General features: G+C 41.7%; 1 protein-coding gene and 1 long non-coding RNA gene across 5 annotated transcripts in view; one reads left to right on the top strand and one right to left on the bottom strand.

Annotated features, from left to right (window-relative positions):
- LOC8032806 (palmitoyltransferase ZDHHC11) overlaps positions 1–17,433 on the bottom strand; it is a 46,610-nt gene extending 29,177 nt beyond the window's left edge. The window contains exons 1-7 of one of the 4 annotated variants that reach the window (XM_040205851.3): positions 17,345–17,433; positions 16,959–17,050; positions 15,259–15,444; positions 14,048–14,223; positions 13,124–13,225; positions 11,723–11,838; positions 6,012–6,062 (exon numbers count right to left, since the gene is read on the bottom strand). In XM_040205851.3, coding sequence (XP_040061785.1) covers positions 6,012–6,062; positions 11,723–11,838; positions 13,124–13,225; positions 14,048–14,223; positions 15,259–15,444; positions 16,959–17,015 — 688 coding nt within the window. In that variant the 5' untranslated portion in view covers positions 17,016–17,050; positions 17,345–17,433. Of the gene's footprint in view, positions 1–6,011; positions 6,063–11,722; positions 11,839–13,123; positions 13,226–14,047; positions 14,224–15,258; positions 15,482–16,958 lie in introns of all 4 variants that reach the window. The other 3 variants (XM_040499278.2, XM_042287322.1, XM_040499279.2) reach the window with 3 other exon arrangements.
- A 176-nt stretch (positions 17,434–17,609) lies between these two features.
- LOC121833761 lies at positions 17,610–27,958 on the top strand. Its single transcript, XR_006076846.1, has 3 exons — positions 17,610–17,649; positions 22,149–22,207; positions 27,855–27,958. It is a non-coding gene; the product is annotated as an uncharacterized LOC121833761 (long non-coding RNA).
- Positions 27,959–27,985: the final 27 nt, after the last annotated feature.

Here is a 27,985-nt window from a genome sequence, read left to right as displayed (position 1 = left end):
TGACCGCTCTGCAGCTGGCACCGATTTGAAAGATTGCCCTATCGCAGCAGAGCCAGTGTCCTCAACTCCATGTTTTAAGAAACTTATATGGGTCTCATCAAGACTCACAAGCTACATAAATTTCTGATTTTTAATACACAGTGATGTGATTGGCCTAAGCCATTTCGGAGCACGTTTCGCAGCAGCCAAACTAGGGTTTTGGAGCAACCAAAACAGTGTTTTTGAGCAGCAAAAGTGGCTTTTGGAGCAGCCAAGACAGTGTTTCGGAGCAGCAAATGTGGCTTTTAGAGCAGATATTCTTAGAAAAGTAAAAATATTTGTTTTAAGTGCTGTACAGATGAAGGGCACTTTGTGTTGTGTTCTGATGTGACGTGTTGTGACTGAACTCGCTGCTTGTGTTTTTACTGCTGAGACATCCCACAAGTGTACAGTGCTGTAGGCATCGCTGAACAGTTCTGAAAAACCGCTTGCCAGCGTTTTACTGATTCCCGACGAGCCAGATTTTCATCAAAAGTAAGCAAACATAAAACAATGAATTGCAAGTGTCCCGGCTGGTGCCTTTGTTGTGGAATCATGTTCGCATGCATGTGAGGGCAACTTCAGCAGGCTTGCAGTTGCGCGTGCCTCTTCGCGCGAGTGGAGACAACCGCTGTTCGAACAAAACCGAAACCAGGCCACTCCACTCCGTCGCCAAATGATTCCCCAAATTTTATGCAAAATGTAACTGTCAAGCATACGACAAAAAAACAGTCCAGCAACATGTACTTGCCAGGTCGGCAAACAGAATACAAGCTAAACATAAAAGAAAGAACCTGAGCTATCGATGCAAGACATTGCGAGCCAAGGTCAAAAAGTTCTTAGAGCGCTTTGTGCAACGACTGAACTCGAGACAAGCAAGCACGCTGTGAGGGTTCAGCGTGCAGACATTGCCTTCTTTGCTTAAGCTCACTTCTATTCATCAACTTTCTTTCGCGGCAGAGTTTTCACGCACCGGGGTCCCTCTGAAAGGAAAGCCCACCGAGAGCAATCAAGGTAATCAATACTTCGACACAGCAATCTTTGAGCTAAAAAGGGATTTTTGTAGTAACGTATGATTTGAACAAGAACAGGAATGTTGATGAACATGCAGCAGTACTTAGTTTAATTTTAGAAAGCGCCATATCTGCAACGACATGGGGATGGCAACACCCAACGTTGCGCGACCACGGTGACCAAAAGGCAGTGACCAAATATAGTTTTCCCGTGGCCATTGCTTGGAGCGAGTGCTTCATCTCGCAGAGTAGCTCCCGTCGCGCAAAAACATGGTTTTGTTTCACAGCATGACGGCATGGCTGGTACCTGGTACACTAGCGTCCGGGCGACCACACACACCCACGTCTATCGTTGAAAAAAAAAAAGATGCAAGACGAGATTTTTTGAGACGACAAGGGCGCGAAACGCAAGATAGCGAGAGAACCATGCAAGACCGAATGTACAATTGATGCAGGGTACTTTGTGTTGGGCGGCTGCTTGCGCCACTAGCACACGCATGCTCAATTACAGTGTGCAGTTTAGTTTTGGTTTTGAAAGACGACCGAAATTGGTTTTTAGGCGCAGGCTCGGCGCAGATTACCCATATTTTGGTAAAATGTAGCAGGATGTAGCAGGGTCACCTCCTTGGCACAGTTTGGCACAATACACCGATGTCACCAAGCGAACTGCGCAGGCGTGCGCATTCCGGAAGTGGTGCCGCCGCCATGCTACTTGTAGTCATCCCTTCCCGGCTTCCCGACTACATACGGCTGCGCGTACGTACATCATCATAGATTATCAATTGGCACGCCCCGGCATCCCCTTGATTCTCTTGCATGTTTTTACTTCATAAGATTGTGTTGTTTGTTATGCCTTACTTTCCTCAGCCAGTGCAGAAAAGCAGTTTCAGTCGTCTTATCGCTTTAGAATCACTTTGTCGTCTGCTTCGTTGTCATCTGCGTCGTCGTCTGCTTCGGGGTAATCCCACTGCGGCCGCAGAAAAAACAAAACAAAAAAAAAAAAAACAGCGCCACTACTTGAGCATTCCGACTTTTCGGACGTCTCAATTACCTTGGAAACAAGTGAACATCTAGTGCAATAGCAAAGAACAAGAAAATTCGAGGGACCATCGGCTCGGTATAGCACCACGGAACAGCATCAAATGTGATGAAAAACTGAGCTTGGCGGTGCTCAGTCTTGTGCATAACGTTTAATCAGCCATCAAGTAAGAGGAGCTAAATAGACTTTCTCGGTCAGCGATAGTTTTCTAAAAGTTGTTTCATTCTGGTTGACAGTCTGTGCGACAGAGTAGAGATGAACAGCTGGAGAAGCCTGCTCACAAATAACTGATCTACAGAAAGGCCATGCCTGACGCGCCGTAATAATTGGCATCTATCAAAAAGAAGCAACCATGCCAGATACCTGAAAGGTTGGGGTGGAGATGATTTTTCTTGCACAGTTTCTGTTCAGTTTTATTTTGTTTGCGCAAGATCCGAACGCTAACAGTCACGCGACGGGGGAAGCTTTTTTCTGCGGTCTCGACTGGTGCTAGTGCAGAATGGATCAGTAACACCAGCCTAATAGACCACCACAAAATGGATCAGGTTCGTTTGTTACATTTTTGGCAGTAAGTATGTGTTGCACTTCTAAATTCCATTATGTAATCTTTTCGCGTTGGTATGAAAACAAAATGAAGGCTGCTTCCGAAAAAAGTTGTTTTATATCAAGTGGTGCATATCGGGAATCGCTGCTCTTTTTTAGTGATTGTCCCAATTTTTTGAAGCACAGTTGTGCTTGAAACATGTCGTCGCAATAACAGTTATAACCACCAAAATACACCGAGTAAGAAGTGTATTAAAAACGGGCCTCCGCAAAGCAGTGCGGAGGTCCTATTTGAGATAGACCAACGAATAGGCCGCTACGGAGCAAATGGTCAGAGAGATTCCAGCTTACGAAACACTTCGGCACACTGTATGTCTTGTGCCCTGTAATCTTACATATTTTAGCTGACGTGCAATAATTGGATATAAATTATGAAGCAAATCGCGAAACAAATCGTAAAACGCTATTGTTCCTGCCGCTCTGTCCGGCTCTGTCGACCTTTCTTTGCCATGCTTCTTTCTTGCGGGAAGACATAATATCCGAGGCCTTTTTGCCTGGTGCTGTTATTATAGCTCCGTGGCATACAACAAGTGAAGCCACCGATTGAAAACCATGAGTCAACACCTGGCTAAAAGTCTCGTGCTAACCCGAAAATTTCCAAACGCCGGGCGTACAATGCGCGCCGACGCGGCCGGAAAACTGGGGAGAACTACAGGTACCAGAATGCACCGCGGCAGCGGTGGCGTCGCGCAACTCCTCGTGAGATCGGTCTATTGGCGCAGCAATCACATCACTGAATGCTGAAAGAAACACTTCGCTTTGTTATATTTTGAAAAAGTCAGATTGCAATCTATGTGTACATCTTGACGGAGAGCCTATTTTGGGAATCACTTTCTGTTCTGAATGGCAGAATGAGCTTGTATAGAGGAAGCCTACGAAGTCCTAAAAAGTGCCGTGCACTAAAAGAAAACCACCACTTATCAAGCAACCGTTATTTGATTCGGCACACAGACTAGGCATGGGGGATATTCCGAATGCTCCAGTGGTCAGTTGGGTGACAATGTCAAAGGACTTTGAGTGTTTTCAGTTTACTCTGACACTTCAGTCTTAGTGCATGTGGGTGAAAGGCGAAGTTGCCATCAAATACTAAGCATAGAAACATATGTACAGACCATAAAGAGAAAATATAAAGCCAGCGGTTGCAAGCAACATTACTAAAACTGTTTTTAATTTCTAAAAAAAAAAAAAAAAAAGCCATGACAAATTTTGCATTCTTCCTCAGTAGTCAGGGCGGGTGAAACCGTCTGTGTGGTGAAAAACCACTACAGACGGTTTTCCACCATCCTAGCAGGAGAGGGTTACATCATGTTTCTTAGAAAGGAGTCAAAACTGTTGTGTGTTAGTGCTTGCACGCAGTCGGAAGGCAATGAATTCCAATCATTAATGATTCCAACGAAATAGGAGTATTTAAATGTGTTATTTTTTGGAGCAAACCATCAGACATTTATTTCGGACTCGTTATTGCGTATTTCATAAAAAAGCCTAATCTGGCAATTTTCCATCTAGTCTCAAGTGATTCAAGGCCACATTTTTTCCGATTTTAGGTGCCACGCCTAAAATCAGAAAAAAATAAGTTGAGCACTTGGTCGCTGAATCCTCTCAACTGTTTCTGTCTTTTTTTTTTTTTGGTATGGATCCCACACGATTGACGCATATTCGACCACTGATCGAATAAGAGCTTTATAAGCTGAAAGTTTAACCGTCCAATCGCATGCTCCCAGCTTGCTTCTTAAGAAGCACATCCTTTTGTAGGCCTTGGGACATATGTTATCCAGAGCATTCCAGTTAAGTTTCGTATTAAAGGTTAGGCTCAGATATTTTACTTCTTTCAGATTCAATGCACTTATTTTCTATGAGGTACTTAAACCCAAGAGGAGATTTCTTATGTGTTATTGTAAAAGCATAAGTATTTAAGTAATTAATAATCATTTGCCACCTCTCACACCTGTCAGCAATGCCACAGAAGTTCTTGTTCAGCAACAGTTGATCCGAAGAGTTACAAACAGTTCTATAAATAATACAGTCGTCGGCAAACATTTCACGCCACAGTCAAGGTTATCGGCTATATCATTAACATAAACCAGAAACGAGAGTGGTCCCAGGACCGATCCCTGAGGTACATCCGATAGCACATCAAAATTCACCGATTGACAGCCCTTAATTCCTACGAACTGCATTCTATTTTTAGATATGTGGAAATTCATGTCACAAGACAGGGAACAATGCCCACTCGCTGCAACTCTCTTAGTAGCAGATGGTGTGGTACCCTGTCAAAAGCTTTTGATAGATCTAAAAGTATTGCATCAATTTGTTCTCTATTGTTGATGGCATTGGTGAAGGTATATACAACTGATAGGAGCCGAGTTGTAGTTAACATTTTTTTTCTAAATCCATGCCTTGTACCATATTTACTCGAGTAACAGCCGCACTATTTATGGACAAGGCCTTTGCGTCTGCTTTTCCACAGAACACATATACAGGCAATCATTGCATTGCGCATAATGATTGGCACACATATACAGCCAATCATTGCATCCACAGACCCGCAGTCTGCTGATCCTACCGGCAGTGCGGAAACCGACTCAAAGTAATCGTAGGCCTTGAGAGACTTGTACGCCTGCTCCGTGTCGGCCGTGAACTGGCTGGGCGAAAAAACTAAATAAACGACGACGTGAGCCGTCGGCTTCGGTGGCCGCAACTTCACATCGGAAGTTCAGCAGGCGTTTACAGCGTTTGGATCCTCGTAGGCAACGCCGTCCACGCACAGTTTGTTTCGATACCGCCGCCGTTCAGGCTCGGGTAGCGAGCTCAAATAGTCGGGCATAGCATACGACATATGTTGTCAGGAAATACGACTCACAAATAAAGCTAGAAGCGTCCCTACAACGTCAACAACGAGCGCACGCCACACAACGCAATAGCGAAAACACGAAGAGCCGGGTCGCTCTTGCCCACATAGCTACCGCGCATGCGCGGCCTTCCGGCCGTGTTGGTAAACAGAGCCGCTCCACGTGTCGGCCTATAGAAGATGGCAGTTCGGATTCAGTTCGTGCTCAAGAAATGTTAGATTTCGGTTTTGGTTGTGCACCGATTCGGTCAAAAATTGTGATTTTAATCCGGTTCTCGGTTCAAGTCTGGTTTGATACCCTGGTAATTAAAGATATAGTTGTTTCTAGCCTAGACTGTATTCTGAAAATTATTTCTACAAATGAGCATTGATGATCATTTCATATTCACTGTTCTCCGCATTTGCCACTGGACAACCAGAACTTTAGCATGCATTATATGCAGTATTTTGAAAGAACACAGTAACTATTTTATTTTGCATAATGGCTTACCCTTTTCTTCTGTATCAGCATTGGGCAGAGTCGTGTTCCCATTTATTGGTACTGAAACATAGTAATACAAACCATGAAACACTATATATATTAACTTATTTAGTTACCGTCAGGGCCAGAGGCCTTACAGAGAGGAGTATGTTACATCAAAATAGAAATGTCACGAAGCATCTGGCAATGACGACAAAACAAAAGATTGCAGAATTGTTAAAGGTCCTAACAAAAAAACAAAAAAACAAAAATATATATATATATATATTAGTAACAGAAATTCAAAAATTTGCATTATATGCATGGGGCTTTCAGCAATAGTTTAAGGTGGTTCCAGATTACAAAAGTGATGGGAATAAAATAACCATGATCTGTCCCATCACCTCATACAAGGTAAAACATATCCTGCAAAGTGACAGAGGTAAAAAAAAAATCTATCCGTGCCTTTCTGCCGCTTCCGAATATGACAAAGCAGCTAAAAATGCGAAACATGTTTTTTTTTTTTAATACCACACTTCCTTCCATGCTTTTGAATAATCCTAATTAGTTCTGGAACACTGTTTACTAAACAGCAGTGATAACGGAAACTTTTCTCTGATCTCTCCTGATGGGCAAAGCATAGGCCCCTACGAGTGTGCCTCTGTGTTAAATGGTGTTTTTGTCAAATCATTCTCTGTTCAAAGTAACATAAGTGTACTTCCACACCTCTGCATGATTTCTTACCTATGAACTCTGTTGTTTTCAATGTACTGGGTGATTCAAAGAGCGCCCAGGCTCTTTAAATCGACTGCAAAATTCGGTTTCTTAACCTATAGCGCTACGATTTTGTGCAGCGTTACCCACAGTTGGTGCATTTCTTTTTTGTAAAATTTGCAAAGAGCGAACTTACCTGAGGAAAAAGTAAAGAAAGAAAAAGGCTTAGCTCCTATGGAAACGCAGCGATGCTACCGGTCTTCAAACAATACGGCGCCGTTTCGCACTGGAGACAAGAGATGGCATGAGCGGTCACGACGCCAACTGCCACCAACGAACGAACCTACAGCGCCGAGAGCCGGCGTCTTTAGCAGACAATCTTTTCGACTCAAAAACGACGCAAGCTTTTCTGATATCAGTTGGCAATGCATTATTTTATCATCCTTACTAATAAAACATATTGAATGGACACATAATCGATTAAAAAATGGTTTGTCGAGATATTTTGACCGTTTTTTTCGTGGTACTTATGTCGTCTGCTTTGCAGTTCCTTGTTGTTACCGCACCTGTTTGTGTTTCTGCGACCGTCGCCGCCTGCGGAACGCGCGCCGCTTTTGAATCTAAAAGATTGTCTGTTACAAACGCCGGCTCTCGGCGCTGTATGCTCGTTCGTTGGCGGCAGTTGGCGTCGCAACCGCTTGCGTCATCTCTTGTCTCCCATGCGAATCGTCGCAGTAATGTTTGAAGACCGGTGGTTTCGCTGCGTTTCCATAGGAGCTAAGCCTTTTTCTTTCTTTACTTTTTCCTCAGGTAAGTCTGCTCTTTGCAAATTTTACAAAACAAAATGCACCATCTGTGGGTAACGCTGCACAAAGTCGTAGCGCGATAGGTTAAGAAACAGAATTTTGCGGTTGATTTAAAGAGCCTGGTCGCTCCTTGAATCACCCAGTAGTTGGCATTTCAAGTGTAATAGATAGGCTTAAGATTTCATCATCTACGGGTGTTGACAAGATTAATTCAAAATTTCTAAAAAAAAACACCAAAATGTATTTGTCTATTATACTTCATCAGCTGTTTTCCCAGTCACTCGAAACAGGTATAGTGCCTAATGACTGGAAGATCTGGAAGGTGATTCCGTTGCACAAGCCAGGTGTCAAACATGATCCATGCAATTATTGTCCTATCTCATTAAGAAGTATCTTGTGCAATATCTTAGAACATATTATCTAGTTTCATCTGGCTACCTTCTTATTATCTAAAAACTTTTTTACATCAGCACAACACGGCTTCAGGAAATCACTCTTGTGTGAAACTCAACTTGTATCCTTTACCCATGATCTTCATTGCCTTCTTGACTCTGGCTCTTACACTGACTGCGTTTTTCTAGATTTTTTTAAAGCACTTGATAAAGTTCCTAATTCTCTACTGATTCAAAAACTCTGCATCTTGAATACTGACCCTCACATACTCGATTGGATAAATGCCTTTTTAACTAATAGTCTACAATTTGTAAGTGTTAACAACAAGATTTCTTCTATGGCGTCTGTTCATTCAAGGGTGCCTCAAGGCTCCATAATTGGCCCCTTACTGTTTCTTAAAGAGGCCCTGCAATGACTTTTTTTACTAATTTCTAATTTGCACCGAACTTGAGCGCATTGAACGTAGTAACTTAGTGAAACTTTTCTTTTCTCGAAATTTCCTTTATTTTAAAAGTTATAGGCAAATTAAAATTACAAAAACAAGGAAAAAATAACCTCCCTCATGACGTCCTTGGCTACTTGAGAGTGGCCGTGAACTAGAGGAGAAGTAGTGAGCTTATCGAGCGCTCACGGCTGCCGCACTCCGTGTCGACGGCGCAAGAGGGCGCCATCAAAACGTGTTCTGGATAGGCTGTATGCAGCGGGCAGCCAGAGCGGCTGTCATTGCATTTACTGCGCAATTAAATACTACAGGGGTGGAACTCATGAAATGTACTTGGGAGCAGCCACGGGAGCAGCTGAAACAGCTGTTTTGGAGCAGGTTGGGAGCAGCTAAAACGATGTTCTGGAGCAGGCTAGGAGCAGCTCAGATCAGTTGTGATTGCACTTCAGCTTGTGTTTTAGACAAGCACGGGAGCAATTTCAGTTGTGCTTAGCAGCACAAAAGAACAACACAGATGGTGGTTAGGGACCTATGTAGGTGGGATAACAGTGTAACAGATGCGAAAACTTGAAACTTTGTGAGCCTTAATGAGAACCAAAAAGCAAGTACCATATGTTTCTGCAGATAATGTCCTTGATATTTTCTGAGTGGCTTTCAGCTGCTCAAAATGCAAACCAGCACTGCTTATGGCACAACTCACACCTGTTCGAGATGGTAATTATATGTGCGAACCACATGACGTGCGTGAGAAACGGACGTGCAGTTGCGCGGAGGAACAGGGCAACAAATTCCGAGTTTATACTATTGTATAACTCAATATTGAAGCAGCAGACTACGATTAACGGAGTTATTGTGTTCTTAGCGATAAGCAGGAGCAAGGTTTATCAAGCAAGATCTATGGCTCGCGTGAGAGCTGCTGGCCGGCAAGGTTTCGGATCGGACTGCGTTTCAGTTCTGTCAAATCACGATTTATCTTGCAGGAATGAGGTTCCAACTTCTAACGAAGAAGTACTAAAAGGAATCGTTTGCTAATGTGTTTTCAACTGGCTGACTTCCGGAACCCGGGCCGCAGAGCCTCAGGTAATCTGACGCTTAACGGCTCTACCTCTTCTCGGCCGACTTGCTTAGCCGCTTATGGTTGAAGAACAACAATCCAGACGCAGGTGGTGTAGCACTTGGAATTAGAACCCCGAGTTTTTTCGCGCGCTTCCGACTCGGGAATTGGGATACAAAGGAAGAATAAACAGGACAAAGGATTGCAAGGCCGACCAAGCTAAACGCGCTCGTTGTTACCAATCGAGTCGATAAAAACCGAAACCAAGACAATACGAAAAAAAAAAAAATTGGGCGCACGTTCAGCGATTTGGAGCACAATGGCGCGATGTATTGGCTGTGGCGCAGCTTCCGCAAAATGGCGCAGGATGGCGCAGACAAATGCGTCTGGCGCAAAATGGCGCAAATGGCGCAGCCGTTCCACCCCTGTACTAATTCGGCATGACACTTCATTGGCCACAAACGACAGCAAACACGGGGCAGAGATCAATTCAGAATGGAAGCTACTTTGCGCTGCCATACCGCGAAACGGCCAAACCGCAAGACACAACTTCTCGCCGAAGGCCTTCGGAACGCTCGGAGCCGGTCGGATCCTCCTGCCCATGCGACCGCAGCGCCGCCGCGTACATCCGGGACCTTTCCGTGTCGGCGCCTGATCCCACCACTCCTTTCTAGTATGCGCCGCCTTTTCTACCGCTTGGTGGCGGGTATGTCGACGGGTCATTTCTTGTTTCCGTACTTTATGAACTGCATTCGTTTCTTTTTTTGTCTAAAATACTGAACAAAAACTACTTTTATAAATAATTGAAACGGTTTGCGCCACTTACATTTTGTATTTCGACTAAAAAGAAGCTTTTAGTGGCTCTGACCAGTAGTAAGCCGAGGACCAAAGACGTCACATTTTGCGCGCTTTCGGTAACGCGGGTCGCCCTCGTCGGTGGAGGAGGTTTCCGCGTCGTCCGGTTAAGATATGACGCACTGATATTTAGTTACTCTCTCCGTGCCTGCTGGCTTGCCCGAACCCCAAGCGACGTGGAAACCGCAAAAAAGGTAGACGTTTAAATACGATTGCAGGGCCCCTTTAACGATCTATTATCTAACATTTCTTCATATTGATATTGCTCATCTTCAAACGGACCTTAAAGGGAAGATGGGGCACTTCTACATTTGAGGAAAAACACTTGAATTGTGTTCATTTGGCCTTTAGATTAACAGATATCAAAATTGTATTTCAATGCGACGCGCCGGAGAGCCATACGAGCAATTTAAAAATAGGACTGAAGCCCCGCCTCCCTAGCCTTGAGCAGCCAAAAGAGCCGTCGATGACGTCACGGACAGAGACTGTCTTTCGCGTTTTTCTCGCGTTTAACAATACTTACGCAGCAAATGGTTTGGGTATTCGGGTTCACGGGGTAAAAATACACTAGAACTCACTTCTAACTCATTTTTTCCAAGAAGCTCCGTAGCTTCCCTTTAACCACATAGCTCACTGGTGTGATGCTTGGCTGATGGAATTAAATACCAATAAATGCAAGTCTATGAGAGTGTCACGCACTAACACTAGCTGTCCTACATATCATATTAACGAAACATCCCTATCACCTGTTTCCTTTTACAAGTAACTCGGTGTCTGTATAACCTCCAATCTTTCATGGAATACCTATATTGAGTATGTTGCTGGAAATGCCAATCGTATCCAGGGCTCCTTAAAACACAATTTTTTTCAAGCACCTTCATCGCTGAAATTAATCATGTACAAGTGCCTAGCCCATTCCAAATTAGAGTTTTCTTCATCCGTGTAAGACCACGGCCAACACTGCCTTGTCACTGCATTGGAAAGCATTTAGAATCGAGCAGCTCGTTTCATCTTATCTATCATCGCACGTCCAGTGTAAAAAATATGAAAATAACTATCATTACCAGACTTATCTTCCCACTGTAAATGTGCTCGTCTCTGCTCGTTTCGTAAGATCTACCATCCCAACTCATTTTTATGCCCAGTCACTTATACTTGAACCCTCTTATCGCTCCAATCGCCTCTATCACGTTCATAAGGTTGGCCCCCCATACCAAGTTCCAACACTAACGCATTCAATGTGCCATTCATACTTTGCACATCAACAGATTGGAACCACCTTCCCGCTTCAACTGCCTCCATCACCGACGTTTTTCTTTTTAAACAAACACTTAGTAACAGCATCCTTAATTGATTGATTTCGTTGCCATCATTGTTTTGTGTGTTCACTCCCTTCTGAAATGTACATGTACCTTGAGGAAAAATAAATAAATAAATAAAGTTTGTCTAGGCAGCTCTAAGAATGTCATGCACTAACCTGGAGACTGATGTAGCCAACTGCTCTTGGTGAAATAGGCAACGATTAGACCAGTTGAGAGAAAAAAGGTGAGAAGGCAGGCTGCCAGGGCACTGGCAACACACCCTGCAAAGTACCTGGAGGAAAGCAAACCACCGTGTCAACTCATATCATGTTGACAATGCAAGGATTACATAATGCAGTCATTGAATAAAATGAATCTTTTAGTCAAAAGTTTCAATAAACTACTTAAAGGGGTACGAAAACCAAATTCCAGCGCTCATTTTTTAGCTTTAATGTGTTCCATGTTGCAGCATAACCTCAAAAATACCAGTCTTTCGTTCAAAGGCACAAGCAAACTAATTTTAAAGCTAATTAAACAATCTTTCAACGTGCACCTGGTGGATGCACGTGGAGCCTATTTGGGAGGTAATCTAGCAACGTTGGGAAACTTGCAACGTAGTCATGACGTAGCAAGTCCCATCGGAGCAGCGCCGCTCTTTGGAATTTCAACATTTTCCTTCTTAGCTTTCCTCCTCAACTCAGAAAACACGCATTGTACCAAACAGTCCAAGAAGACGGAAAGGAAGGACTTCCCTCTTTCTCGGATCCTCGTTCGTGCAACTGGAAACAGCCATTCTCCCCCTAGAAGATTAGCCCGTCGCTCAAAACTCGGAACAAAAGTTGCTTTCCCCACCCCGTTCAGCCCCGAGCTGACAGTGTTGTGGAAGCTACGTGCTTCTTGGGCCAGCCACACGCTCGTCACCCCAAGGGTACTTCGAACAGCTCGGTTGTAATGTGCCGATGCTATTGACACCACCACAACGCTGACAACGCCACCAAGGGCAAAGCTCATAACCACGCCAGCCTTGCTACGTCACGAATGCAAGGAATCTTTTCTTTCCGTTTTTGTTTGCGCCAGATATCCCATGATTCCCATCGCGCTCTCCGTTCACTTCTCTTTGAGCGCTTGCTCGAGTGCACTGTTTGGAAGGAAAAATATAGCCGGTCGTTCAAAATACAAACATTCCATTATCATTTACGGTTATTATCAGTCATGCTTGACTCATCTCCGAACGAAATTGGAATATTTAAATTTTTGTTTCCGCACCCCTTTAACACTGAAAGGTGTGCACACAAGTTAGAAGCTCTGGAAAAAGATTCTATGCCGCGGAAGCCCTGAAGGTGCTGTGACCTCTCATACTCAATTTTCTAAGAAGTGTAAGGAAAGTTGCAAGTAAGGAAAGTTGTGCATTTGCAAACTTGTGCCTGAAGGTTAACCTCGCCTCTGTATTCATCTGGCAGCAAAAAGCCTAACAAACCATTGCACCATAGTAACGAACCACAACACTGTTTTCACTATCATTTCTGTAATACAATTTAAATATGTGAAGAAAAACCCGCTCCTGAAATGATACATACCTATAATTTCTAATGCCGACACAATTGTTCAGCCACTTGCAGTGGTGGTCAAACTTTTCAATGCATTTGTTACATGTGCTGCAGTGCTTTGATCTGTTTCCACTGAAACAATTCACAAAGGGTCAGAACACAATTAATTCCAGAAAAACATATTAAATGAGCATTAGTGTACCAAGTGAAAACCGCTCAAGTGTATTCAATCATTCTGAAACTATTTTATAAATTTTTCTTTTGAGCACACATTCTGTATGTCCATGAATATCTGGACATTATGAGGAAGGGTTAGGATACAGTAAGCAGCTGCAATGCAGAAGCAGCCACTACAACTTGGGTCCTTAAATTCAGATAAAATTACTTTTTTTTAATCTTGTAAATTACAAAATTAGAATTAGACCTAAGATGAACAGTTTATAATGATAGTCTGTCACAAAAAAGAAAGGAAAGCCCATTATGAAGACATATCCTAACAAACATTAGAATGAATGGCCATAAAGCATTCACTGTAGCAGTTCACCAGAGGCAATTCCCAATATGCTGTTTCATCTTTCTTTTGTCGTAGTACTCCATCTCTTCACTACCTTGACTTTACTACCAAAAAAGACAGAATATCCCATTTTTAAATTTAAGGGTGTGCTCCTCTTGATTGACTAAAACTTGGTGGATTTTGCCATAAATGACGACTTGACACCCGAGAAAGTTAGACAAAGACTCTGAGCGATTTTGAAAACCTTGATATAGTGCATTTAGAACATCACAAGTTCATATTTTGCATACCTTTCCCCCCTACACAATATGCAAAGATTAATTTGAGTGCTTAAGAGATTCCACCCAAAATTACAATTTCAAAATAATATTTGCAGCCACTGAGGACCTGCCATAACACAACAGGCACCACAACTAGGCAAAAAAAACAAAAAAACTTACACTTTAACTTCACAGATGTAGCAGAACTGATTCTCAATCACATGAGCATGCTTGTTGCGGTCAAAGGGGGGCAATGGACCCTGCACATTTTTGGCTCGCACATTACTGTCTGCAGGGTCAATGGTGATGCTGAAGGCATGTGATGTAAAATGAACAAGGGCTATGACAGCATTCACCTAATGAAGCATGTCAAGGAAAGAAAAGCACTGCAACCCTACAACAATCACAATTAAAACCTCCGAAGATAATTTGACATAGACTACATACAATATTAAAATTTTCTTTTATAGCGACACATAAGCTTCAATATGTTGCCCAGAAATGCAAAAATATGTCTTGCATCATAGGATGATGCACTGTGCATGCTAGGTGACTTCCGGGTGGTCACAACAGCGTCCCGATGTTATCCGGAGATAGATACCAGGAAATGCGTTAAGATAAACAAAAATGCATGCAGTGTATTGTGGGATGAGTGATTTACTACCAACAATAATGTATCTGGCCAGAAAAAGTTTTAAACTTGAGTTTAAATAGTCAAAATATTTATAGACAAAGTTTTCCTGACATATATTCCCTGATACCCTGATACCTGTATTTAGTTCAAATGTCAGCCATAGGTCACAACTGCTTCCCCCTTAAAAGGCTGCCTAGTTGTTTATATCAGGTGTTTCAGTAAACATCAGCCAAACAATTTCCACGAAAAATATGCATTGCACAGAAAAATGATTGGTGACATACAAGTCATTGCCAAGGGATAAATGTAGCACACTGAATTAGGATGCATTTATGAGACCCAGAAAAACAAAGCATGAGCTACCTTTCTAAAATTTACAGATCTCGGAGGTTTTAATGATGCCCAGCAAGTTTCTCATTGGAACTGTATGTTACCTATTAACTAATAAATAACATAGAGTTAACTATTAACTAAATAAAAAGTTGGTTATGCAAAGCCAATTAAAACTTTTAGTATCCTAAATGCTGCATACCTCAATAAATAGGCCCCTTGACAGTGACAAATATGTTACCAATTTCATTTCTGTGCGATGCATAGGTTCTATGCAAATGTTTTGACCGATGTTTGGTAAAATGTCCTGTATATTCACCGCACATTTCCACAAGTTGCACAATTCAAGAGGAGGATGCCCTACACTGATGAAATCTACAGCAGCCATCTCAAACAGGGATGTTGGAGAGAACCAAGAAAAGGATACAACAGAGAGGCCAATTTGCCATGCACCGTTGGGACAGCTGGGGACCAACACAGCAAAGTACATCACCAAGAAGTAGGAGATGAAAAACCAGGCCACAAGCTGTAGTGGATGCAGGGGCAAACTCCAACCATTGTGACGGCTCCACTCGCCACCTTTCCTAGTCTTCGAGCCACAGTCAATAACTGCCTGTTGAAATTGGAGAAGACAACAGTGCAGTCTACAACTGGGAATATGAGAAAGAGGGAAGTGAGCTTCCTGTGAGAAAGCACAAACAGAAGAGTGTGCATTACAAATGAAAAAGACGTTTGAAAATGCCAAAATAAAATCAGAGAGCACCAAAAACTACGAAAGAGGAAGGGTAGTTCAAGAGACAAAGGCAGGGTCATTGGCATGTTTCCTGTCTGTCCGATGTACAAGGTTCATCGACCCATTCTTTACAGTGAGAGACCTTCCGCACCATGGAATGATCAATGGCCCGTGATCGAAGCTATGGCTCGTGCCAGGATCAGATTATGTGCCTTAACATACAATAACTTGCATTCAAAATATTTTTGTTTAATTCCTAGATGGCATGTTTTAATTCTCTCTTAAATTTTCCCCTACATTAAAAAGTGCTAATTAGGTATTAACAATGCATTTCTGAGGTAATTATATTCAATATATAGAGTGCCCCAAGTCACCAGGCTCGATCTAAAATAGACCGTAAAAATCGACGCCTGCACTTAGCAATCTAAACTTTTCGTCAAAGTGTATTTCACAGGTCGGTTTTTTTTCTTGTAAAATTGCAAAGCGTAGCTCTCTTCGTGTAAAAATAGGGCCAAGAAACTTGCCAGGTTCAATGGCGGGTGGCAACGCAGATGACTTGGTCGTCTGTGTCATCGTCCGCCAAAGACCCTGGCAAGTTTCTTGGCCCTATTTTTTACACAAAGAGAGCTATGGTATGCTTTATAATTTTACAAGAAAAAAACCGACCTGTGAAATACACCTTTGACGAAAAGTTTGGATTGCTACGTGCAGGCGTCTATTTTTACGGTCCACTTTAGAACGAGCCTGGCGACTTGGGACACTATATATGTAGAGAAACACAGTTTGCACCATACACCCTATATCACTAAATAAGGTGTCAATTACTAGTTCTGTAAAATCTTCAGGGACGTGAATTAGAAGAAAAAGAGCGAAAGGCATCCTGGTACATTTATAACGAAACATGCAACAGATACTGCACACGATGATTACTACAGTTCATAGAACGGCAGCACAACTCCGAAGTAATCCTAAAACAATAGTTAAACAAAAAAAGAAAACGATATTGCCGACAATGTTTTGGTGCCCAACAATGCACTTCTGCATGCTCGATTATGAAGTTGTTTCATGACCTTTTCCGAAGGCTTCACTCGCCTTCAATCCGAGTCAGCACAATCACAGTGAATAGGACACAGCAACCAAACAATGCCTACTGCAATACGGTAGCGCCCAGCAGCCCGGTCAATGAGCGTTTAAGTGACATTCAATTGGCAAAAGAGCGCAGCAAGTCTCCATACGTTACGACAGATGGCAGGTAATATTTCCGACCTTGCGTGCTTAGAGCAACAATGTCTCGATTTGCAAGCACTACAGCGATATCTGCATGCAACTCAACAGGTTTTCAACCGCTGCAAATGCACAAACATGTGGCAAAGAAAGCGAAAACATCCACCAACCTGGCATAGTCGCAAAAGATGAGAGCAATGAGACATTTGCAGGATTTCGCTCCTCATTGTAGCCTATACACTTATGGCATTGTGCACCGGCCCTGTGACAGACGTCAGTACTCGCATATAACCAGGAACGCCCAAGGACTTGCGAATGACCGAAAGCTTCTAGAAATTCTCGAGCGGCAACAGCACCGCCGACATAACCCGAACTTTAGGCGTAAAACAGCAAAAGGCTACTCAACGGAGCTTTGAACAGACACGTTGACTCCCCCCTCTACACGTAAAAGTTTACGGAAGTATTTAAGCTAAGCCTTTGTAAACAACATGTTTGGAATGAAACGAAGGCCAAGGAATATCGGAGCCTAACCTAAGACCCTACAAAGCAACGCTACCTTCACACCATCCGAACATCCCCGCATCACTCTCGCTTTCCTACTTTCCCACCATTCCTGCCCCACTGCATTCGGTAGACCCGCTCAAGAACCGCTCGAGCCATTTCGAGTCGCACAGCGCTTAGTTTAGAAATCGTTGACTGGGGGCGCTCCATACTGCCGAGCGCCGAGCTGGCCGAGCGCTCGCACTGGCGCCACTGCCCGAGGCGCTGAGCTGGCTGAGCGGTAAAAAACGGGACTCGTACCCTCGCAATCTCTGCGTACTGTAAAGTCCACAGGGAAGACTGGAGGGCGAGAAAAATTGAGTAAGTACATGTCGGATGTCAAGCTGGTCGCGTTTACGCTCGTTTACCTTGTTAACGAGCGTGATGCATTGCAAAAAAAAAAAAAAAAAAAAAAAAAAAAAAAAACATTTTGAAGGTAAATGCTCGAAGTGCAAGTATAAGTAGCGGTCCACCGAGGCAACCTATGCATGTGCGAACCATAGAAACATTTGGGCGGCGAAAGTTATCATAAATAGACGGCGAAATTTGTTAGCAAACACGGCCACCAAAAACCGAACCCCCTGAAAGGTGGGTTCGGTGACCGAGTCGACCGCGTGTAGTGGAACGAGGTACGATTTACACTGCGGATGGTTGAACGTTTTGGTGTCTATATCCCTCTTTGGTTTCCGTAATTGATTCATATAGACGTGTTTGGCGAGTTCCCCCCTTCTTCTCTCCCCCCCCCCCCCCCCCTTCCCTCTCTTTCCCCCCGGAAAGGACGCTTCTCCATGCGCATAGATGCACTCAGGCAAAGCAGCAGGCGTCCCTATCATTTCGTCGAAACTCGTTTCGTGGACAACTTTTCATGGGCACACGTTTCGTCGACACGATCGTTTCATCGACACTCGTTTCGCGAATCGTACGCGTTAGGGTCATTTCTTCATGCTTGCATCACTGGGGCGCGCGTTACCCCCCCCCCCCCCCCCCCCCGCCCCCTGCCCGGCCTGCGTTCACGCTGTCCCCCCCCCCCTCCCCCCCCCCCCCCCCGCTTCCCCCCCGCCTGCGTCCACGCCGTTTCACGGCGAGTCTTATGCAGCTCTTATCACAGAAAAAAGCTAATCTGAGCTGTTGATGAAACGATTTGTCAATGAAACATCGCGTCTCAATGAAACGTCGTTCGATGAACTGATTGCCACCGAGCAGCAAAGGGAGGGGGGGGGGGGGGGGGGGGGGGGTGTTTGGCGATAGATCTCATCGAATGAAGAAAAGAGCCGTCGGTGCCACTCGCTCCTACACCGTGGTTCAGCCGTTACCTGGGATAAACCGCTGAAAGAAACCCTCTTCCTTTTTTTTTTCTTTTTTTTTTTGTGATTGATTTGAATTCCCATAGCTTTTCACCTTTTCTGCATCGTACGTGTACCCGTGCTTCACTGCGGAGCACGCCCGCGCAGCGCGCAGAGAAAGCCCTCTCGACAGTCATAAGGATGTCATTTGAAAAGGGATCTCCTGGAAGTGCGGCGGCGGACGTTTCTCTAAGAGACTTAGCTTTTTCGGGAGTTAAGACACCCAGAGAAATAGCAGCCGCCACGCTGATGCTTCCAGTATATATATATATATATATATATATATAATTTTTTTTTTTTTCCTAGCTCCTACTAGCCTCGATCATCTTTGTGTGTTGTAAGGACGCAGTTCGAGCGCTAATCCCACAAATACCTGCAGATCCCAAAGGAATCCCTGCCAATTAGTCGAGGATCAGTGTTCTGAGAACAAAGCTGTCTCCAACCTGGTGAGATAGTAGCGAGCAAAGCAAGGAGATTGAAACGTTCCTTACTAAAAACTATAAAAACTGACAGTCTCCACAAAGTATAGGAAGTTCCCAAGAAAACAGCCCTTTTCGACCTGGGTAAATAAACTATACACATCACAGAAAGCCCAAACACCAGAAGGTGACGTTAGCAGTTGGGATAGAACGCAAAAGTTTGAAAACATGACGTTACCTGGACCAAGAGATACTGAGAAAAACTCCATTTCTCCAAGAGCAGAGTTCACCTAAGCTTCGCTAATATTGCCAAAAAAAGAAATGACATTGTGCACAATGTCACTTCTTGTTTTAGCTTTCATTTGGAACAGAAAATTATAGACAGGTCAATCTCGCCATGACTTTTACTTTTACTTACCTTGGTGAGATAACCCCTGCTGCACAAACCTTAGTCTTGAAGCCAACCAGTGAAAACCAAGGAACCTTCCCAATCCAGAAGCTAAATCAAATCCACCCGACTTTTGTAAGATCTCAAATACATCATTGTGTTTAATTTAGTATATATTCCAAACATTTACAGTGCAATCCACTTATAATGATACCACATATACTGATGTCCTGCTTATAACAATCATTTTCTAGAGATTTTAGACTAGAAACGCTCAGTTTCTAGACCAGATACAACGATAATTGGTTATAACGATTGAATTTTCGGATTTTCTAATTATCATTATAAGTGGATTGCACTGTACTTCTAATGCTGCAAGAAAAAATTAAAGATCAACACCAGGGCATAGCGATCGCTTTATCTTTTCTCCAAGGTATATTTCAGAGGTTGTGTTTTGCCTGCTCCGTATCTGTCAAAAGATTAGAATTAATGTCCTTGATTCTCAAGTGCCGAGTTACTATTTCAAAATCAATGTGAGCTCGCTCAACAGAGCACCGGGTATATGCATAAAAAGTTTGCCAGAAAAAATGCTCCATTTAAATAGACATTCGAGGAATCTTTCATCCGGCTACGATGAGATCTTGATATTTAAGGATTATTTGATGGTGTAGAGGTAAGAAACATGTGGGATGCCCAGTGGATCATTGCACCATATTCAAACAAGTCAAACTTAAAAACAGCAACTTGTATCCCAAATGGTAATTCTGTTTATCTTGAGCAGTAAAACAAATAAATTGATAAGTGAAGCAAACAACATTTGATAGAATCCTTAGGTAAGCATTGCTATTTTAGTTTACCAACCTTTGCTTAAAACTGGAACATATGTCTTTGAAACCCATACACCCATTTTTATTGTGCCACAACATACAGCTAACACTTGTGCGACTACATAAATAGAGAAAGTTTTATACCGTGGAGTTCTAACGTCAATCGGCACAAGTAAACACAGGGGCAATTTAACTCGGAACACATAGTGGTATTATCAACATGCCATGTTGCATAGCTGCTGCAGCATCAATCTTAGTACTTGATTGTGCTGCACCATTTGTGTTGTTTTAATAGATTCTAACAGTTCTGCTTACAATTTTGGAGTACTGTCCTAAAGATGGGGCATTTCTGGTTGTATACATTAGTGCAAGGTTCAGCATTACATGATTAGGATCCGATCCAGTTGTAGAGAAGGAGAATTTTGCTATATATTAGTTCTTACATTTGTGTGCATGAAATCCTTGCAAATTCCAGCTCTGCTTCATTGATAGCATTTTGCCAAGTTAAACTTTCTCTGCAGAAAAATGTACTTTAATATCAGGCTGCCACTCAAATTTTACTGTCAGCATCTCACTGGCCTTCTAAGGTCTCTGCAGAAGTTAATGTTTTTTTTTGTTTTGTTTTTAATAAGCCTATCACTTCTCTGGAGAGGGAATGCAACAGAACAGCATGCAGTAAAACAGCACACAAGAAAATAACACGGCACCCAAACAGCACAGCATCAAAACAAAAAGTCAAAACAGCATGAGACTTAAGACCACATGACAAAACAGTGCAGTGTCAAAACAGCACAGCAACAAAACAATGTAGATGGTGTGGCATTCAAACAAGGTGCCTAAATACAGGGGTTTTATTCAGCACCAAATAATCCCCATCAGCCTAAATATCTTTCATTCTACAATTTACTTCTTGAATAAAATCATGTTTCTCATTTGCCATTATTTTTAGTTACACTGGTAGCTAAGTTCTGATAACATATTTTATCCACCCCTTCGAAAGCTTAACTTCTTGCAGAACTATAATGCCAGTGACTGATGACCAGTTACGCTAATTGAAATGTTGACCCTCTGTTCGATTGTGGCTATGGTGTTGTTACATTTTCACGCCATACAAAACCAATATTCCAATAATCGAGACATAACAATGGGGAATGAATCTTACACAATGAACCCGAGCACCTGTAATAAGCACTTTTAAGGTTGAGGGAAGAGAAACCACCCTTGTACACTTGTCTTCTGCTCAGTGACTAAACTGATGTAACTGCTAGAAAAATTACTTACAAGACTAAAAATTTATAATTCCAGTCAGTATTTTCAGTAAATATTTGTACAAAAAAATTGTGTTCATACGGCAAGGTATCCTTATTAACAGACCTATGTTAATAATCACATGACTTTACAATACTCATGCCTTATTGTGATATTGATTTTAAAATATGATCTAAATCTATCATTTTTTATTCAATGATTGAGTCATGCAAATAGGCATGGAAATAGACTGCTCAACAGCTATGTGAGCGTTTTTTTAATAAAACAAAAACATTGTTGGAGATTTTCAGATTGAAGCTCCAGTGTTACAATAAAAAAAAGATCCAGAACAAGAATAGGTAAATATCTAAAACAGACCCCGGGTATCAGAACATTACCTGTAAAGTTGGAACTCTTGATCTTAGGCAAATGAGGCTGATGTCAGTCACAAATCATTTCTGCAAAGAAAACTCTTATTTCATAACTTATAACTGTCCACAAAAGCTGCTTTAAAGCACCATCTACACATGTGCAGTTCTATCGCTGTGCTGTTTGGAAGCCGTGCTGTTATGACACACACTGTTGTTTGTCACAGACTGTCCTGTCTCGTGACATTCTGTCATGGTGTCCCCAGATGGGCCTAGTACACAAAAGGTGAGTAAACAAAATATCACTCGATCTATAAACTGTGAGGCACTATGAGTTTTCACCAAAACAAAAGCATTAGACTACTGATCTCTTTTAGGATAATACACTCCCAAACTGAATGGCTTTCAAAATGTTCATTCTGGTATGCTCCAGACGCCTGTAACATAACTGCAAGTTGTGTCGAGCAAAAATCAAGAAGCACAAAACAACCTATGGATAGTAAGGCAGATGTAGTAGCACATGTGGCATACCAACTGTTAAAGATGAAGCTCTTATGATCACTTAAACAATTTATCATGTATATATCTGCACATGTGCTAAACACAAGTTCCTTTCAACTGTAAATATAGGCAGCAAGGTCTCATAAAAAAGTGCAAAGATTTGCTCAATTTAGAGATGTCGCAAAATCTTTTTTTAAAACTCCAGGCATATTTCTTGTGTCACCAAAGTTTCCAACCCAAGGATTTCAACTTAAAATTCTCACCTTGAACTTCTATTCTGATTTTTGGAGGTTTAATTTGTTTTAAGTATGTTTTAAGTATGTTCAGAAACAGAATTGACAAAAAGTGACCAATTGTAATTTCATATGCATTGAAAAACCCTGAACTCCAATTAGTATGTGATGGTACAATAACCGTTATGCTGTTTTGTACTGGGGGTCATGCTTAAAACAGTGCAGGGATTTGATAAACTGCACATATTGTCCTCACAGTGAAGTTAGCTGCTATTTTGGTTGGAGGTATATCTTCAAACTCGCACGGATGCACCTGCATCTCAATAAAATATGAAACAAAAAAAGAAAAACCTCTCCTTAATTTCTAGAGCGCTGTAAGAGTTCTCCAAACTACTATGGAACACAGTTAATGTTTTCAATTAGTACAGCATATATGAACCTTACTGAAGAACCCTATTAACAGTAGTAATATCCTCAAAAGTTTCCAGGTACCATACCATCCACACATTGTGATGTCAAGATATTAGTGTAAATGCTGCATTTTAGAAAACTACATTTTTCAATTTCTGTATCTCAATAGAAGCAAGACAAGATGCCTTGACTCATTCCCATCCATGGAATTTCGGGGACTTTCTGTACTTTGCAAAAATGATGCTCAGCATGCACAAAACCTAATTGTGTGAAAACTGCAAAAAAAAAAAAAAAAATGAACATATGCTTCCTTCTTTTTTCCATAAAATTTCAAATTTCTTATCAATCAGGCACTCAGTCCAACCCAAATTTGGTCAAATCGTCCCAATTTTGAACCAGTGTTTGCTTAATATATTACGGTATGACATAGAACTCCATTAATTACGAAGTACTCCCATTTCTGTGACCGCTGCCGACAAACCAAAATCACATTGTTTTTCTTCCAAGGCCCAGTTCAACCTCAAGAATGGCTGGGGGGAATTAGACTTCACATATTAATGCATCGCTTATTACATTTTGGTTATATCACTTCCTCGTATCTTTTGTTTCTCAACTGTTGGCTTAAAAAAGGGTTCAATGTGGGGCATGCACCACACTGGTGCTCACGGAACCTGTCCTGGGGGGCTTGTGTGTTACAGACGTGTTCAGCTTGTTCCTTTATTCTCAGTGAGATCTTTACCTGCTTTGGTAGTTCTATCACAGGGGCCATTATTGTTTTATCTGAATGAGAACCTAAATTAAACAGTATGGTAATTAAAGGAAGCAATGTGAATGCATTTGAAGGTCTACACAGAGAGGGGTCTGACCACCAAGTGTGCTATCTTGAGACATTTCTACTTTTGTAGCACATTTAGTGGGATTTAATAAACAGACAATAATAATAAACATAATGTCATTAGTTAAAGAATAGTGATACTAGTTTTTGTAATTTCAGAACTAAGATTGGTAAAAACACCTTAAACAGCATTTCCCTGAAAAATACTTTTCAATGTTTTTTTCCCCACAAAAATAAACTACACGTCGCCAAACGTCCAGTCTCTGCCCAAATGTAGTGCTAGCAGTCTGGACCAGATGCCAACATATTCCCGGTAGCTGACTTCATTCTTCTCCATGCCTTTGTGGGTGTTGTTGGCCTCTTTTTCTCTTTTAAAATTTAAAAATATTGGTTATAACTTTTTAATTGTATAACAGCACGCTCTGAAACTTTGGCATCTGGTCCGGACTGCTAGCGCTATGTTTTGGGCAGAGATTGAGCGTTTGGTGATGCATTGTTTATTTTTGCAATGAAAAAAGCACTAGTAAATATTTTTAGGGGACACCGTGTACTCGAGAGATGGACCTCTTTCATTAAAGTCAATACTGTTACGTCCATAAACACTGTTTAGTATATTTTAAAATCTAAAAGCTACATGCTGTGAATTGCTCCTGCACAAAAGTATTGTTTTAAAATGCTTAGATACATAGTAAGAACCTGCACAATTGAGAGCAAGTGCTAGCTAGAGCTCAATTTATGCACAGTTCTCCAGTGAATTTTTAAATTTAAAAAAAACAGAGGGTGCATGTTTTCATGGTGGGACATACTTTGTATTGACAGCATATGTTTTTAAACCTGGGATCTGGCTTGTACTTCCCTCTAGAAAGCTGTGCACAGAGGAAGCCATAACTGACCTTTTTATTTTGTTCACTTCGCTTCATCACTAAGCTTACACAAGGCCTTCTTGGGGTCTCCTAAGCTCTTTAGCATCAGTCAAGTCAAGCAATAAAACTTATTTTATTATTGATGCTGGCTGCCCCAGCTAAATAGACCAAACTATGTGTGCCAAATGAGTAGGGTTAATGACCATCCGTTCCAGAGCTTCAAAGTTAATTTGCACACCATGTAGTTTTCTTATTTACCCCTTTGTCACTGTAACCGTCCAATACCACCCCTCCCCCCCTGGAGGATGGGGCCCTTATCACCACTGTCAAACCAGAAGGGGTCCTCGAAACATCAGTGGTAGAGAACCACTGTTCTAGAGACGCTACAGTGGTCTCATCACCAATGCAAGCTTTCTGTGGATTCATCCTTGCCTGTTTTAGTGGCTTAGCATGAGTGAAACATGGGACGCTAGTCAGTGATGGCGGCTCTTACTTGAAGCAAAGAGAAAGCATCTATACCCTCATTATAAATGGTACAACTTTCCTTTTCAGCAAGCATTTCTCTAGGCCACCGTGCTTGAAACAAGCTAAAAGAAAATCTTACACGAGAAATCCTGAAAGCAGCTATTAACAAGACTAGTGCACAAATGCGTAGAGCCTTAGATACTCTACTCTCCTATTGATGTGCTGCTCATTTGTATGCCTCCTTAATGCTTTTTTCCTCACTATCTCAGGTAAGGATTTGTCTCAGTTAACTTCAAGCAAGCAAGCCCTAGACAATGTCTGTTGAAGAGAAGCTCCTATGGAAGTAGATCAGAACCTTCTGTGTTAGATAGATCCTTTTGCTATTTCACAAGTTTGGTCCCTTCTGAGAAGGCAGGTAAAGATAGATGGATAGAACAAACAATGTAAGCCCCTACTTTCCCCTTAGCCCACCTTGCGCAAAAGTGGCAGATGAATTTTGTTATGTGCATGTGTGCATGGTTTCCTCACAGTCATATCAAAGATAATCAATGAAATCATTTTAACTAACTGAGAGAATGCAGACTAGCTGGTGAATTAAACTCATATATGTGTTAGGAGATGTGCGTCCCCCTTTTTAGCTTCTTGTCTTCCCTCATCTTGGGGTTTCAAGTATGAGAATGATAATTTTGGCAGTTATTTTGGGCTCTGCTCCCATCTCCAAATTAATAAAACTGTCATGATCATCAAAATGAGCCATGTTCGTATGTAGTGCCCTGCAGGCTGTTTCACGAAATTCAGGCCAGAAGTTTCCTAAGAAAACTGTACATTTTAATTTATTTATTTTATTTATGAAAATTAAAATGTATGAACAAATATTAATGCTATACTGGTCACTACCAAGCAGCCTTCCAAGGGAGGTACACAGCATTATGAATAATTAAAGGGCAACCCCACTTTATTTATGTCATTGAGAAAACAATGCAATTCTTCTTACATTTAGGAAGACCACACATCAAATATTATTATCTAATTCCATTATGTTAAAAGGGTACTAAAACTGTTCCTGAGATCATCTCTTTGTAGGACAAACTCAGCCTACTTGCCCTAAGCATAGCAGAACACTAAAAATTGCACTCTTTGTGACCATTTTCCCTATTAAAAATGCTACCAAACATTGTGTTACGCCCCTGTTCTGAGATATACCTCATAAAAAGGGGTGTGTTACAAAAAGTATGTGCCATTAAAAGATGATCTCAAGATCCACTTTAGTGCCCTTAAATGGGCCAGTAAAGTTTAAGATGCACCAAGTCGCCAAACTCTGCTAACTACAGCAGGCAACGTGCAGTGCAATCAACAACAGAGTGCGCAACTACGAAAGAGACATTGAGACTTCTTGTTTGATTTTACTTTTCCAGGTAAAAGCTTTGAAAAGTAAAAACTGTACCAGCAGCGCGCTACACTCATCTGCGTGTCACCTGGAAGGTCATGTGACTGTTTATACCACATGGTTAGCCATACCTCTGACAAAGGAGGATTAATGCTGCCTGTCAGAACCAAAGTTGTGGTTGCGGTTTCTGACCATGTCTAAAGTAAGATTGCACGAAAAATATTTCCTTCTAGTGAAACAAATGGCAAAGGCATATTCATTAGCACTTTTCAATATGAAATCACTATATTGAGCACAGTTGCCCTTTATGTGTTTAATTAATTTTAATAAATAACTTCTAATCAGTATTGAATGTATGGTTTCAATTAGAAACTTGCTGAGCATCATCAAAAACCTCTATGTAAATCAGATTCAGGAAGATTTAAGCATGTGTAATGCTTACTGCATCCCTCCCAAAAAAAAACATTTGGAATATTGTGCTGCTGTGATCCGTGTCTTAATGGCTGTCTGTGCTAAGATGCAGCCAACAGGAAACCAAAGCAGATGGTAAATATAATTTGGTCTCGTCCTTTATTGGCAGTGACCAATACAACATTAATCTATCTTGTGTGTCATGTGTGGAGGAAAATTATGTCCTAAATTTCGTGAAACACTTTGTCCATACATTATTTAAAAGAAAATTATGCCCTGAATTTTGTGAAATACCTTGTCATAAATTGCAGTTGGCAATCTAGTCATAACTTTTGCTGATTACTGGTTACCAAGAATTACCATAAAGATCCCAATGTAATGGGACACCAACTGTAAGGTGGAAGGATTAGCTCTAGGAACCTGAAAAAAAAAACAAAAAAAAAAAACACTGGTTTTGATTTGAACAGCATCTGGCAATAACAGAGGGGTAAAGTAGGGAGTGCATATTTAGACTGTAGGAACCTTATAAGTTATGATACATATGACTTTTCTCGAAACGCAACCACTCGAGTTCATATTTTTAGCGTGAATAGTAATATCTTTTTCATGGTGCAGTACATTGTTCATCCTTGCACTGCTTGCACATGCCCCTCGAGTCTATTGCATGTTGCCTCATTGGAATTTAGAAATAACTATATTTTACATCTTGGAAGATGCCTTTTCTTACCTTCACTAGTTTCATATGCACAAATTAGTCGAACCTGAGTCAACCCTCAATCACATTTATGAAATAAACATTAGCGATTTCCTGTCTTCCTCTAATTCAGACGTTCATGATTTCACAACACCTCTGAGAGAAATACACCTGCCATTTGTGTGACAACAAACTAACCCTCCCACTGCCCTTTGCAAGCTTCTTATCTACAATCAATTCAGGTAAGAGTGAGCACATAATCCT

Source organism: Ixodes scapularis, unplaced genomic scaffold, assembly GCF_016920785.2.
Source record: "Ixodes scapularis isolate PalLabHiFi unplaced genomic scaffold, ASM1692078v2 PGA_scaffold9__187_contigs__length_104089568, whole genome shotgun sequence".
NCBI classification, from domain to species: Eukaryota; Metazoa; Arthropoda; class Arachnida; order Ixodida; family Ixodidae; genus Ixodes; species Ixodes scapularis.
The sequence above is the reverse complement of the archived record's forward strand: the minus strand, read 5'-3'. Positions and strand labels throughout refer to the sequence as shown.